General features: G+C 39.0%; 1 protein-coding gene across 1 annotated transcript in view; it reads right to left on the bottom strand.

Moving 5' to 3' along the window:
- Positions 1–2,258: 2,258 nt before the first annotated feature.
- Positions 2,259–14,909, bottom strand: part of CAAP1 (caspase activity and apoptosis inhibitor 1) — a 35,582-nt gene continuing 22,931 nt past the window's right edge. The window contains exon 6 of the mRNA XM_081941106.1: positions 2,259–8,249. Coding sequence (XP_081797232.1) covers positions 7,912–8,249 — 338 coding nt within the window. The 3' untranslated portion in view covers positions 2,259–7,911. The remainder of the gene's footprint in view (positions 8,250–14,909) is intronic.

The following is a 14,909-nucleotide window of genomic DNA, read 5'->3' on the forward strand; positions in this document are numbered from 1 at the left end:
ATGATTTATTTCACTTTCGGGGGGGGGGGGGATACGTGCATATCAATTGAGTCATGCAGCTTTGAAACTGACCGCATTAAACTCTGCAGGAAAGAAATATTCCCTGGTCCTGAACCTCTCACGTGGCCACACAAAGCAAACATCAATGGAAACTATCAACTTCTATGAGCCCAACCCTATTCTTAATACCTGGGCCTGCCCCTCATTGAATAGAAGAACAAACTGAAACGAAACACAGATAATCTTTGACTTTAAGAGCTGTGGTGCAGTGGTTAGAATGAAGTACTGCAGGCTATTTCTGCCCACTGACAGCAGTTCGATCCTGACTGGTTCAGGTTGACTCAGCCTTCTATTCTTCCAAGGTCGGTCAAATGAGGACCCAAATTGTTGAGGGCAATAGGCTGGCTGTAAACCGCTTAGAAAGGGCTGCAAAGCATTGTGAAGTGGTATATAAGCCAAAATGCTATTGCTATTACAACCATTCGTTTAGTGACCATTCAAAGTTACAACACTGAAAAAAATGACTTATGAACATTATTCACATTTACAACTGTTGTACCATCCCCATGGTCAGTCGATCAAAATTTGAATGCTTGCAACTCGTTCATATTTATGACGGTTGCATTGTCCTGGGGTCATGTGATCATTTTTTGCAACCTTCCGACAAGCATGATTAATGGCGGAGCCAGATTCACTTAACAACTGCAGTGAATCACTTAACATCTGTGGTGAAAAAGGTTATAAAATGGGGCAAAACATACTCAACTGTCTCACTTAGGAGCAGAAATTTCGACTCAATTGTGGTCATAAGTAGAGGACCACCTATAGGCAAGGCCATACTTCCATGTGGCTTGGAGTTGTTTCTTCAACAATGATCTGCCTTTGCCCTTGCTTGGCCTGAGCTGGTGGGAGTTAGTCCAAGTCTCCCTGGTTACGATGTAAAACAGTGATGTATGACTTTGAAATCCTAAATGTTTTTGGTGGCCTATATGCAGAATTCCTGTTAGTCCTAACCATTGGCCATAAAGTCTAGGGATGAGTGATGATTCAGGTGGTTGTTAAGCAAATCTTGATTACCCATTGCCATACACCAGGGGTGTCCAAACTTGGGAACTTTAAGACTTGTGGACTTCAACTCCCAGAATTCTCCAGCTGGCTGGCTGGGGAATTCTGGGAGTTGAAGTCCACAAGTCTTAAAGTTCCCAGGTTTGGACACCCCATTGCCATACACTAAATAAATGATAAATAAATTCCTTCCTCCCATTGACTTTTGCTTGTCAGAAACTCCCTAGTAAGGTTGCAAATGACAATCTTGGAATGCTGCAACCATTGTAAATACATGACAGCTGCCAAAGTTTGATCACATGATTGTGGAAATGCTATACAACAGTCATAAATGTGCAAAACTGATCATTAAGTAAGTTTTTTCAGGGTTGTTGTAATTTTTGAATGGTCGTTAAATGCTTGCTATGTTGAAGACTATCTGTACAAAAGATACCTTATGCAGTGCCAGGTAGACGACTAGATGGCAGCTTTCTACAGATGAATTGCAAACTAATACACACATGACCAGAGGATTATAACTAAAGTTAAGGTCAGCCTGAAGGATAGAAGGGAAGGCTGGGATACACTCAATTTTCTAATTTATACAGAGGACTTTAGCAACAGACAGTTAAAAATAAACTTAGCACAAAGTTCCTAGTGATATGTTTTTACCTATTTTTTTTCCAGAGATAACAGTTTCATGAAACAAATATTCTGTCTGCTTTAATTATTCCTGGGCTTCCCATTTCCTGGGAATTCTTATAAATTAATATTGAGACTGCTGAAGAGATAGGCAGCCCTTTTCTCCCTATCTATAGCTGCTGTTCTTGTTTAAAAAGATGTCACATTTTTCTATTTCCAGCAAAGAAAGGCTTGGGTAATTTGTCTCAGCAAATGACCAAATGACATCCCTGACTCACTGAAGGTTGAATAACTAGCTGGCATAAGGCTGGCAGTTTGCAGAATTGTTGATGTAGGCTGGTATCCACAACATACGTACGTGTGTGTGTGTGTATTGTGCATTTTTAAAATAATTTTTATTAAGGGTTTTGGTTACAACAGTAAGAGATAATAGCAAACTAAAAAAGGAAAAGGACCCCCCCCTCCAAGAAATCAACTTCCCACCCTCATCACATTGAATATAAACAATTTCATAATCTCTTCACCTGCTCTTAATTAACAAATATAAACTTCTTCCTTCCGTCACTCATCTCTTAACTGTAGGCAAATCCAACATCTTCTCCAATCCAGGTGCCAGCAAAAAAAAAAAAAAAAAAATCACTAAAATCCAAACAGAGCTCTAAAATATTAATTTTAATGAACATATATAAAACTCAACATTTCACATCTGAACTTTTAAATGTAAGCAAAATCACATTTAAAAGGCATAAAGTAGTCCTGTAATCCTATTGTAAACAAACAAACAAACTCCTACAATTTAAAATGACAAAGAGGGACCATTTTTCCTTTTAAAAAAACTCACAAACATCCTTTTCTTCTACAGCAACTGTAGGGAAAGCACCATGTTAACTGCAAACAAACTCTCTTCACAACATTTTTTTCATTCCAAATGCCAACAGTTTGGAAAAGAATCTCTCCAGATAGCAACATATCCTGTTCAGGTAATCATCCCATGCCTCATTCCTAATTATAAATACATTTAGCAAAGGTAAAAGTAATCCCAGTGCCCTAATATGAACAAAAAAAACCTAACATTTAATGTAACAAAGAAGGCTAATTTTTCCTTTAGAAAGAGCAGGTTCTCCAAACTTCTTTACTTGTTAAATACTCAGCCAGTTTAAATGCAATCAAATTAAGATATATAAAGTAACTGTAAGGAAAAATGTTAAACACCATATTAAATATAAGCAAATCCAGTACACAACATTTTTTTTTACTCCAAATATCAGCAAATCCAAAAAGAACAGCCCCAAATAGCAACATGTCCTACTTTAATTCTAGTTAAATAAGCCAATGTTGTGTTCCTTCTTTTTACAACAGTCTTGGTCTATAATCCATTCAGATGGTTACGAATTTCTTCAATATTTTAAACAGCTTCTTTTGCAACTCCAACAAAACAAATTCTCCTGATGAAACCATTTTGATTTACTAGCATGTCCTCATGGACATTACAGCATCTTTAGAGAAAAAAATCATCTATTTTAATTAAAATGAGTTGGGCTGAGAGGGATTGGCCCAAGATCACTCAGCTGGCTTTCACGCTAAGGTAAGATTAAAACTTGCAGTCTCCAAGCTTCTAGCCTGGTGCCTTAATATACAAATTAGTTCTATATTATTGTAATTACACATTTGAGAAAGAAATGAAAAACAGGCCTGCTGAACCAAGCCAATGTCTGTTGCAGTCCAGAATTTCATTTTTCACAATGGGTACAGATGTGTCTCAATTGTTGATAAATAGGAGGTGGATACATACTTCCTACTGCTGTTAAAGGCAAAGGTAAAGGTTCCCCTTGCACATATGTGCTAGTCATTCCCAACTCTAGGAGGCAGTGCTCATCTCCGTTTCAAAGCTGAAGAGCCAGTGCTGTCCGAAGACATCTCCATGGTCATGTGGCCGGCATGATTAAACACCGAAGGCGCACGGAACGCTGTTACCTTCCCATCAAAAGTGGCTCTTATTTTTCTACTTGCATTTTTACATGCTCTCAAACTGCTAGGTTGGCAGAAGTTGGGACAAGTAATGGGAGCTCACTTCGTTATGCGGCACTAGGGATTTGAATCGCCGAACTGCCAACCTTTCAGCGTCTTAGCGACTGAGCCACCGCATTTGCTGTTATTGCCCTGCAACTAATATTGAATTTATTGATCCTCTCTTAGAGCAACCCAACTTAATGGTCATTATCATGTTATGTGACGGTGAATTTCATAAGTTAATTTTGCACTGAGTGAAGAAATATTTTTTTGTGTCTGCTCTCAATCTCCCTCCCATGGATCATGTTTAGAGAGGAGACAAAACTGTCCATTTTCACCACAGCATGTATCATATACATCTCAACTATATTCCCCCTCACTTGGCTGTTTCCTTGAGTCCCAAACATTCTAGCATTTTCTCACAGAAGAGTATTGAGCCATCAGTCACTTTGGTTGCCCTCTTCTGTACTTTATTTCACTCCCCCACCCCTGCCAAAATGTGGTATCTGAGAACAGCATATAGAATTCTGGATGCAAAGTATCATCTCTTTCTGAAAAGGCTTGACAATTTTCTAGAGGAGGGGTGTCAAACTCGATTTCATTGAGGGCTGCATAAGGGTTGTGTTTGACCTCAGGGGGCATAGTCAATGTGGGTGTGGCCAGCTTGTCACTCATGTTGTGGCCCTCCCGAGCTCCATTTTTGTTGCCAGAGGCACTGTGGGCCGGTCCTTCGCTGTTTCCAGGGTGGCCCCACAGGCCAGATCTAAGCACCCTGAAGGCTGAATCCAGCCCCTGGGCCTTGAGTTTGACACCCCAGTTCTAGAGACTCCTATCATGGAATCTGCCTTTTTCACAGCTACCAGATATTGAGCTGATATGTTCATTGTGCCATCCATTGTAACTCTAAGAGTTTTCTCGAGGATGATAAAGAGAGATCTCGGACCCCATCACATGTGTGTGTACCATTAAGGAATTTTATTTTATCTATCATTTTTCACACTCACTTAAATTTAACTGTATTTGCATTTGATTAGCCATTCTTCAATTTAAATAAGATTGTTCTAAAGCTCTTCTCACACACATTTGGTTTTTGCTATCTTGATATCATCTGCAAATTTGGTTTTAATTCTGTTTTCCGATGTCAAGATCCATAGCTGTATCTTCTGCTATGTGATACACTGTAAAATATATAAGATGCACTATGTGTATTTTTTCTTTAATTAAATAGGAGCCAATCTAGTTCCAATATTCTTTAAAATACTACACATAATGATGGTGGTTATGAGATGGAAAAGGCGATTTGTTTCCTCATAGGAACAAATGATGGCGTTATCCATTCAGTTATGTCTGACTCTTGGCAATTCTATGGGCACATCTCTCCTCATCTTCCAATCTTGAGTTCTTTCAATTTTTTCATACTCTTGCTGGTGTAAACTTTGATGGAGTCCAGCCACTGTGTTCTTTGGCGGCCTAGTTTCCTTTTACAGCTAACTCTTCCAAGCAAAATTGCTTTCTTCAATGATATAGAAACAAAAAGTAAAAGAAAATGTATAAGTATGAAACATTCTGAGCTAGGAGGAAAAGGTTACCCACTCATTGTATTCTTTTAGACATCAGTGAGTCTAAACCTGACTTTTTGAAAAAACATAGTCATGAACTGCTTAATATACAGTTGCATAAAAGATGCTGCTGCAATAAAAGTACTTAACAATAACGAGTTTTAAGGCTTAAATATTATTTAGATGGTTCATTAAAAGAAACTTTCATGAATCAGGTGATTAAGTACCAAAATAATGTTAATATTGAGCAAATACAAAATTAAATAATCCTAAATACATACTACATATTTCTGAGAAGCGAACTGTTTGAATTGTGTAAGTTTCATTTTTAATGAATATGTTGTTTTCCAAACAAGTCTTACATGAAAACAAATATAAACCAATTTTATATTTCCAAAACTAATAAAAAAACATAATTCTAATCTCTATGAAACTATTCCAATCACATATGCCTATGTGATTCCTTCCATTATTCACAAGGACTAGCTGAAATTTCATCAGAGTTTTTTACTTTTTAAATTTTAAATGTTGAAACCAACGTTACCTAAAACTATAGTCCATAAATGTGGCTTCTAAATGCCCCTTATATGTTTGGCTCACTGATCATTTCTGGAAACTAAAGGCAGGATTTGCTGAAACACCAGAGGATCAATCGCTATTCAGTCCTCTCCTAGATTTCTTCCTAGGTCAACTGACATACACACTCTAGGAGAGAGTTATTTCCTTTTTTGCTACCCATCTTTCTCTCTTTATTCCAGTTTATGATGTTTATCTGATTCCAGAATATAGGATGGTATAAAATGGGTATTTCTTGGCCAGTTTCTCTTCATTCCTTCTCTGTTTTGCAGTAACATAGAACAAGTAACCACACTGAGTTTGGTATACTTCTATATCTTGCAAAGCTTTTTGGCATGTGCTGCCCTGTCCAATTTAAATTCCCCACTAGATCCAAACATTTTTATTGGGGGGAAAAAGTTCCGAATCTGCACTTAAGAAATCAATTTATTGCCAGTCATTTGTATATGTTGGTTTTCCATCTGTGTTTTCAAACTGTTGTGCTTCATACCCTGAATAAAGAACTACAAAGCATTTGCATGTTCAAACAAAATCACTTCTTTTTTTTAACATCTGGTCTTACTCTTCCCTATAGTTCACAATAGCCAAATATTTAAGAAAGAAACAAAATTCCCTCTAAATTAAGTGTAAATGTAATTTCACTTTGCCAAAGAGAAGCTCTAAAACATTACTGATAAAGAACAGAAAAGAACCTTACAGGTCAAGAAATTAAGTACTTCTGTACCACTTGTTCTAACAGTCAGGTGCCTCTGTAGCATTCTTTGAGTTTCAAATTTTACTTTCATCATACTGATTATGCAATCTAAGCCATGCTTAAAGATTTATATTTAACTATCAATTTACATTCTGCAATTTATATACTTATCTACTCTCAGCCACCAAAAGTTGCTTTATAGGATTATGACAGCAATTGGGACTGGTATTGCCATCACTAAATGTGTGACATCACTTAGGATGACAAACCCAGTAATCCAGTTGCCCTTGTAACCCTATGTAACTCTTAATGACTATGCAGGTCATTCATTGGGAAGAGGCAGGAGTCCCAGGTAAGGAGCATGGAGGATACTGCAGGAGGGCACCAGGGAGTGGTGGGCTGCCTGGCAGGAGCCAGGAGTAAGCACTGGAGGGGGTGGCTGGGGAAACGCTATGGAGTACAAAACCCCTGGTATATCATACTCCCTCGTGGGGTTCCTCGGGAGAAAAAGCAGCAAGAGCAACTTACAAAATTAGTTGTGACCTTCTCTGCCAGCTTCCCCATTGACTTTGCTTGTGGGAAGCTGGCAGGAAAGGTTGCAAACGGTGATCATGTGACTGCAGCTCACCCAGGTGCTTGAGCACCTGCATAGAGATCACATGACCACAGGGATGCTGCAATGACTGCAACTTCATGGACTCATCATAGGTCCCCCTCATTCATCATCACTGTAATTTTGAACAGTCACTGAACAAGTGGTCATTAGTCAAGAACTGCCTGTATAGAATTTAAGATAACAGACAGATATCCAAAATTACCATTAAGAGGGACATGAATTAAATTTAATTTCAAACCATAGAATTATGAACATTTGTTGCTGGCATCAAAGCAATCACAAAGCATCATAAATGATGATGATGATGATAATACAAGATATTCTTGTGGTCTGTACCCTCCTAAATGTGTGGTGCTTCTATGTTTTACTTCCCTGCAGATATAGCCGCTACCTAAACACAACCAAAGCTTCAATTCCTCAAAAGCTAGAGATAACCCTGGGATTATTCTGGTCTATAGAGCAACAGGTCTTAGCTGCAACTATACTGCCTCTGACTCTGGTTTCCAATTCACATTGGGAAATAATCTAACCCGGACTAGAAAATAAGGACAGCTGGGGGGAAAATACCAGCATCCATTTATATAAGTCACAGAAGCAGACTGATGGCCCTGATAAACCGCTGCCAACTATTTTGGCTATGAGCTAGAATACCCAAAGGGCTTGAATGAGGAATGTCAAAACTAGTCCAAATAGACCATAGAGTGGAAAGAAGCTGACCCTACACTCATCAGAGCAAATCCAACTATCTAACAAATGAAACAGCCCTGCGGCTATTTTTTTACATCTCCAGCTTTCATAAGGGCCTTAATAGCCCTCGCTCGCATCTCAAGCTCCAGGAGTTCCAGCTGCTGTGCTGATGGCTGAACATCATCTGTTGGAGGAACTGCTAAATCTGCCGCCTTGGAATCCTTTGGGGAGGATTCAGCAAGCCCCAGGATTTCGTTGACACTTTTCTCAATGTCTTTCTGAAGGTCATCTATCTGACCGTCTCCACTTCCAACCGTCCGTTCTGGCACATCTGGATTATCTTCTTCATTGCATGGTCCTTCGATGTCACTGTCGTATGCATCTGCATTGATGCTGAGAATATCGCTATCTTCTCCTTTGCCTGCGGCACAAAATGAACAAATTCAGAAGGCTTACCAAAAAGGAAGAGCTGCTTTTCATCACCTTGCAGTTGCTTTTGCACACAAATATTCCTTTGCCCAGATTTAAAGTATAAGAAAGGTCATCTATAAATTAAAAACAAGTTTCTCTCTTTCCGGCACTCTCCCTACCTTATGACTGATTTAATTTAGACGAGTTTTAATGCATTTTTATTCCAATTTACAAGAACATGCAGTAGTCCAAAGCAGCAGCGCTTGGAAAATTTATTCCATCGTATGGAATTGCATGATCTATTTTCCTAATTAAAATGTCATAAGGTTTTATATCATAAGGACGCGTCTGCATTTCAAAATGAAAGTTGATGTGGGAAGCCTCTGGGACTGACTACTGTTTATTATTTTAGAAGTAAATTTAATTCCTAAAGTGCAGTTTAAAAGTACTTTAAAATTACTTTATGTATTGTAACAAAAATACAAAAATAGTTATCAGTACAGTAGTATACGTATTAGATATATCTATGCAAAGACATTCAGTGAGGTTTAGATTTCAATTTAGGTTTCCTTCATAACAATTATGGCATTCTTATTTGTTTAGTTATGTTTGATGGTAGCAATAGGCTTGATGAGAGGCAATAAATTACATTTGAATCCTTAGAAGACAAAAGTGTGGTTGATGGCCAGATCTCTCATTCTGGTGCATAATCTGGAGCTTCTCCTGGACTCACCAACTCTTGCTCAAGGAGCAATGCAGTTGTGGTCAGGAGGGCTTTTGTGCAATGGCAAGTTGTGCACCAGTTACGTCCTTTCTGGGAACCAACAATCTTTGCTCATAGTCACACATGCCCTAGTCACCTCCCGTCTGGACTATTACAACACACTCTACATGGGACTGCCCTTGAAAAGAATCCATAAGCTTCAATTGGTTCAAAATGCAGAAGCCCACATGGTTTTGTGCAGACCTAGATGTGCACAAGTCATCACTTCCGAGGGAGCTGCGTTGGCTACTGATTTGTTTCATTCAAAGCCCCACATGGCTTGGGACCAGGTTAACTTAAGGACCATCTTTTCCCAGCCACATTGACCCAACCCATTACAACAGGGAGGCAGCAAATGTTACAGATCCAAGGAGGTTCATCTAGCTCAGTGGTGGGCAACCCGCGGCTCGGGAGCCACATGCGGCTCTTTACACCCTTCAATGCGGCTCTTCTGTGTGCCGGGTGCCCGCTCCCCTCCCTCCTCTCGGGCTTCGGAGGGAGGCTTCTGCAAAAGCCCGGGCGAGTGACAACCAATTTTGGTCCTATGACTGCAGAATGCTGCAAAATACCATAAATGCAGGCCAGTTGTTGAGTGTTTCAAATGTGATTGGAACACTCAACAAGGTGACCACAGTGTGTGTGTGAGTGAGTGAGAAAGACAGACAGATAGAGGAACAGAGAGAGGGAGTGAGGGAGGGAATCAGAGAGAGACTGACAGACAGACACACACACACACACAGACAGAGAGAGACAGAGAGGGGGAGGGAGGGAGAGAAAGATAGACAGACAGAGAGACACACACAGAGTGAGTGATTAAGTGAATGAGTGAGAGACAGACACACCCACATACACAGAGTGACAGAGAGAGAGGAAGGGAGGGGAGAGAGACAGAGGGAGAGACAGAGACAGACACACACACACACACAGAGTGAGTGAGAGACAGACAGACACACACACACACACAGAGTGACAGAGATGGGGGAGGGAGGGAGAGAGAGACAAAGAGCCAGAGAGAGAGAGAGAAAGAAAAAGAAAAAAAGAAAGTGGGAGAGAGAGATGAAATTAAAAACAACAACATACAAACCTGACTTACTCAAACTATCCAAGGAAATGCAAGGCCAATGTTCACATTAGTGGTTGTGACTTTGTCAGTCAATGTCAGGATGTAATTTTCTCTACATTGTAAGGCAAATTTTACGGAATTTAACGTTATCGATAAATAATATCGTTCTAAAGTTTTTGTTTTATTAGTTGTGTTATTTGTATCCTCCCGACCTATGTGGACACTTGCATGCAGAATATTCTCAATAAAAACTTATTGAAACTAAAAACAGTGTACCATCCTATGTATTTTCGGTTTTAAAAATGTGGCTCTCAAAGTAAATTTCAATCGTGGTTTTGGCGAGATTTGGCTCAGTTGAAAAAAAAGGTTGCCCACCACTGATCTAGCTGAACCAAAAAAAAGGCTTTTCTCCATAGCCACTCCCTCCCTGTGGAACATCATCCCCATGGAGATAACTCGGCTGCCCACTTTGACACTCTTTTGCAAGGTCCTTAAGATCTGGTTTTGCCCACAGGCCTGGGAATCCCAGAGTGGGACAGAGACATTGAACGGTTCATTTGATTGTTGTCACCGGGAGGGGGATTATTGCTTTTTTTATTGGTTTTGTATTGGTCTTTTATCCTTGTAAGCCACCTGAGGCCACTGAAAGTGAGTTGGGAGGCCATATAAAGTTTCTTAAATAAATAAATGAAGTACACTAACATTTTGCCCCAAATATTCATAAGGCCTTTATACCACGCTCCTACAAATGTCTATTTTCACTTCCCAATCTTTAGCTAACCTGTATCTAGTGATCCATGGTGTGATAATGTCTACATTACTGTAAAATGAGATTGTTTTGGATTATCCAAAAAGCATTAGGTAATACAGAACTATGTTATACCTATACTTGGTTACTTGTACTAGTCAGTTATTGGTGTGGATTTATAAAGCCCTAAACAGCATAGTACCAAATAATCCGTTGGGAAGCCTCTCTCCTCTAATATATAAACTTATTAAGATTTACAGTGACAGTTTTCCTGTGGTGCTGACAGTGACTGCATATGTTCCTGATTCTGTTCTATAGTTTTAATATATTAATGTTTTATAGTTTGTATTTTAATTGTTGTAAACTGCCTTGTGACTGATACACAAGTGTAACAACTGCAGTGTGGACTTAACCCAATCTGAGCATGCACTAAGGCTCAGAAATTTTAGAAGTGATTTCTATAAATACTAGAGTCCCATTTTATAATTCAACCTTCTCCGGTATAGTACTTTCTTTTACATAGGAATTCTGATACCAATTGAGGACACCTGTTTGGGAAAATCTGTTTAAGTTATACCACCTTTGACATTTCCATTAGGTTTAAGAATAATGCAACAAGATAACTGAGGTACTAAAAATGTAAGTCCCAAATTTGCTTGGATGTTCAAAACCAGCTGTGAGGAGCTTTTAATCCAGAGAAACTGACGTTCTCAATGTCGGCAAGGTTAAGATGTTTGGATTTCAACTCCTGGAATTCCCCAGTCAGCAGTTGAAATTCACATATCTTAAAAGTTGCCAAGGTTGAAAAACATTGATGTAGAGTATGGATTTTATTCTTTGATACTAAAAGAAAATATATATTTATATGATATTGAGTCATCAGGTACTACAAATGTAGTCATTTATACTTTGAAGCTACGTATCTATTATTGGTGGTGCAGTTAGTGCAATTACAGCAGGCACTTCTGCTGCCTGCCAGCTGCCTGCAATTTGTCAGTTCAAATCTCACCAGGCTCAAAGTTGACTCAGCCTTTCATCCTTCTGAGGTGGATAAAATGAAGACCCAGATTGTTGGGGGCAATATGCTGTCTCTGTAAACTGTTTAGGGAAGGTTGTAAAGCACTGTAAAGCTGTATATAAGTCTAAGTGCTAGTGCTATTAACTATTAACAGAGCAATTTAATACTACAAAACAGTACAATGACAGATTTTGTAAGCAGTAGAATACAGAGACAAAGAAAGAACATGTTTTGCTGGATCAGGTCAAAGCCCCAATTAGTTCAGCATTTTAACAGTACCATCTACAGAAAGCCAAAGGTCCTTTTGAAGCTACTAATGAAGATACTTTCAAGATCTCATGATTCTATTCATAGCTATTATAGTTAAAAATCATAGTTTCTGCTGTGAATTTGTTAAAACAAAGTTATTTAAACACTTTTAGAAGTTATTTTCACCCTTTCTGACACAATTAGGCATTGTATGAAACTTTTTTTTTTTACTTACAATGAACTTCGGCAGGTTTAAACAGTTTTATGAAGTGTATAAACACTTTTATAACCTTGCTATAAATGTTATAAGCTTTCTACCTTTTTGTCTTAATCACTTTTAAATTATTTTTTTCTGAATTATTTCCGGCACAGTAGTTTCCTGATGATTTTCCACTCAAGGATTCAAGCTGGTTGATCTTTTCTCAATGCAATCCCTTTGACTGGCTGTGGCCATCTGTTCGACTTGGTCAAAGAACAAATAATGAATTGCAATATTTAATTGATAATACTTAAAAGAACTGGCAAAATAATCATGTCAGGGTCAATATGCCTCCATTGACCCACTTCCCCAAATTAGAGGCTGTTATTACTTATCAAGGAAGTAGCAGGACTTTTATGTACCTTGGGGAACGTAGATCTGTATGGGGTATACCAGGGAACCATATTGCCAATTCTCTAGAATGATGAAAACATTGCTGTGACAATCTGAATCTGATCTAGAAATCTGAAAATTAATTTTACTCTTCTACAAATTAACATAATTGCTATGTAATTAACAATGATTGTAAAGTCATTGATAATCATTAAAGCAACAATACCTTAAATTTAATTTCTTGACCATTCTTTAATCAATTTATTTCTGACTCTATTTGCAGATTAAATTGTAAGAAAACATGGGAAATCCTAACTAAGGTAGTAGTAGAAATGGCCTTTGCTCTGCAACAATCCAGCGAAGCAACTCTTCAATGCATTTTGAGTGAATGATACAGGCAAGACAGATTTAACTTTAGTAGCACACACTGAAGGAATTTCATCTTGGATATCAACACATATCTAAGCACTTCAAAAACACCCCCACAAGCAGCATACAGACGTATTTTGTAAGAAGGAGGGACTAACCTTTAAAGAAAAATATAGCAAGATGAGATAAAGAAGTGAGAAAAAGAAAAGAAAAATGCATGTGAATGGATGCACTTGGCCATGTTTAGAGATTCTAAGTCATCCAGGTCATAGTTATCCCAAAAGTGCTTTTTCAAAAGGCAACTCATCTTTCTTTTTTCTCTTGAAGATGTTTTGCTTCTCCTACAAGAAGCTTCTTCAGTTCTGCCTGAATGGTGGAGAATGGAAGGATTTATATTCCTTGCAGTCATCGGGTCTTTAACCCTCTCTCTGACAGTCATTGAGGCTATCTGGATAGCTTCAATCCATCCTGAGACCATTTGGAGACTGCTAACAACCAGATGACTGCAAGAAGTATAATCCTTCTCTTCTCCACCATCAGTCAGAATTGAAGAAGCTTCTTGTAGGAGAAGCAAAACATCTTCAAGAAAAAACAAAAAAAGTCCAATTGCCTTTTGAAAAAGCACCTTTGGGATGCATTCGGGCATTAACAATCCCAATCTCAATAATCAGAATGAAAATCCCAGATATGTCTATCTAATCAGACTTTATTGGGACAGGTAGATTAATTCTTAGAATTACCATATTTTTTCGGAGTATAAGACGTACTGGAGTATAGGACGCACCAAGGTTTCGAAGAGGCAAATTAAATAAAAAGTAGGTAGGTAGATAGAGGGGGAGAGAGGGAGAGAAAGAGAGAGAGATACAGTAGGGAGGGAGGGTGGCAGAGAGAGAGAAAGGTTAGGTAGGTAGATAAAGGGATAGAGAGAGAGAAATAGAGAGAGAGAAATAAGTAGGGAGGGAGGGAGAGAGCGAGTGTGTGTAGGTAGGTAGGTAGAGGGATAGAGAGAGACAAATAGAAAGAGAGAGAGAGAAATACAGTAGATAGGGAGAGAGAGAGAGAGAGAGAGAGAGAGAGTAGGTAGGTTGGAAGGTAGAGGGATAGAGAGAGAAATACAGTAGATAGGTAGGGAGAGAGTAGGTAGGAGGTAGAGGAGGAGAGAGAAAGAGAGAGAGAGAGAGAAAGAGAGAAATACAGTAGGTAGGTAGGGAGAGAGTAGGTAGGTAAGTAGATATTTCCAGGTGTATTTATCCATGTGCTGGAGAAGGAAATAGCTGACAATCTGCAGCACCTAAGACTTTCTTTCTGCTGGCACAACACCTGATCAATGTAATTCTCATCTGCAAACCTCTCAAAAACGGCCCGTTTTTCACAAAAACAGGCCCGTGTTTTTTTTAAAGGCATGAATAGCCTTGGGGGGGGGGCTTGCAGGGGGGGGGGCAAAAACGAGCAAAAAACAGTCCGTTTTTTGTCAAAAAAAATTGCATGCATAGCCTTATGGAGGCTTATAGAATGCTGCTGGGGGCGACAAAAAACGGACCGTTTTTTGCTCATTTCTGCCCTCCCCAGCCCCCAGGAGCTTTCTGAAAGCTTCCATAAGGGTATGCATGGCCATTTTGGTGAGGGAGTGGGGCTTCGTGAGGCAAACATTGCTGTATTTGATGTATAAGATGCACCTAGATTTTCAGCCTCTTTTTGAGGAAAAAAGGTACGTCTTATATGCTGAAAAATACGGTAAATGGTTGGCATTACCATGTGGTGGTACAGTGGTTAGAATGCAGTACTGCAGTACTAACTCACTGCCCAAAGCCTGGAATTTGATCCTGACTGGTTCAAGGTTGACTCAGCCTTCCATCCTTCCGTGGTTG

This window comes from Natrix helvetica (genome assembly GCF_964273705.1).
Source record: "Natrix helvetica genome assembly, chromosome: 2".
Classification (NCBI taxonomy): Eukaryota; Metazoa; Chordata; class Lepidosauria; order Squamata; family Natricidae; genus Natrix; species Natrix helvetica.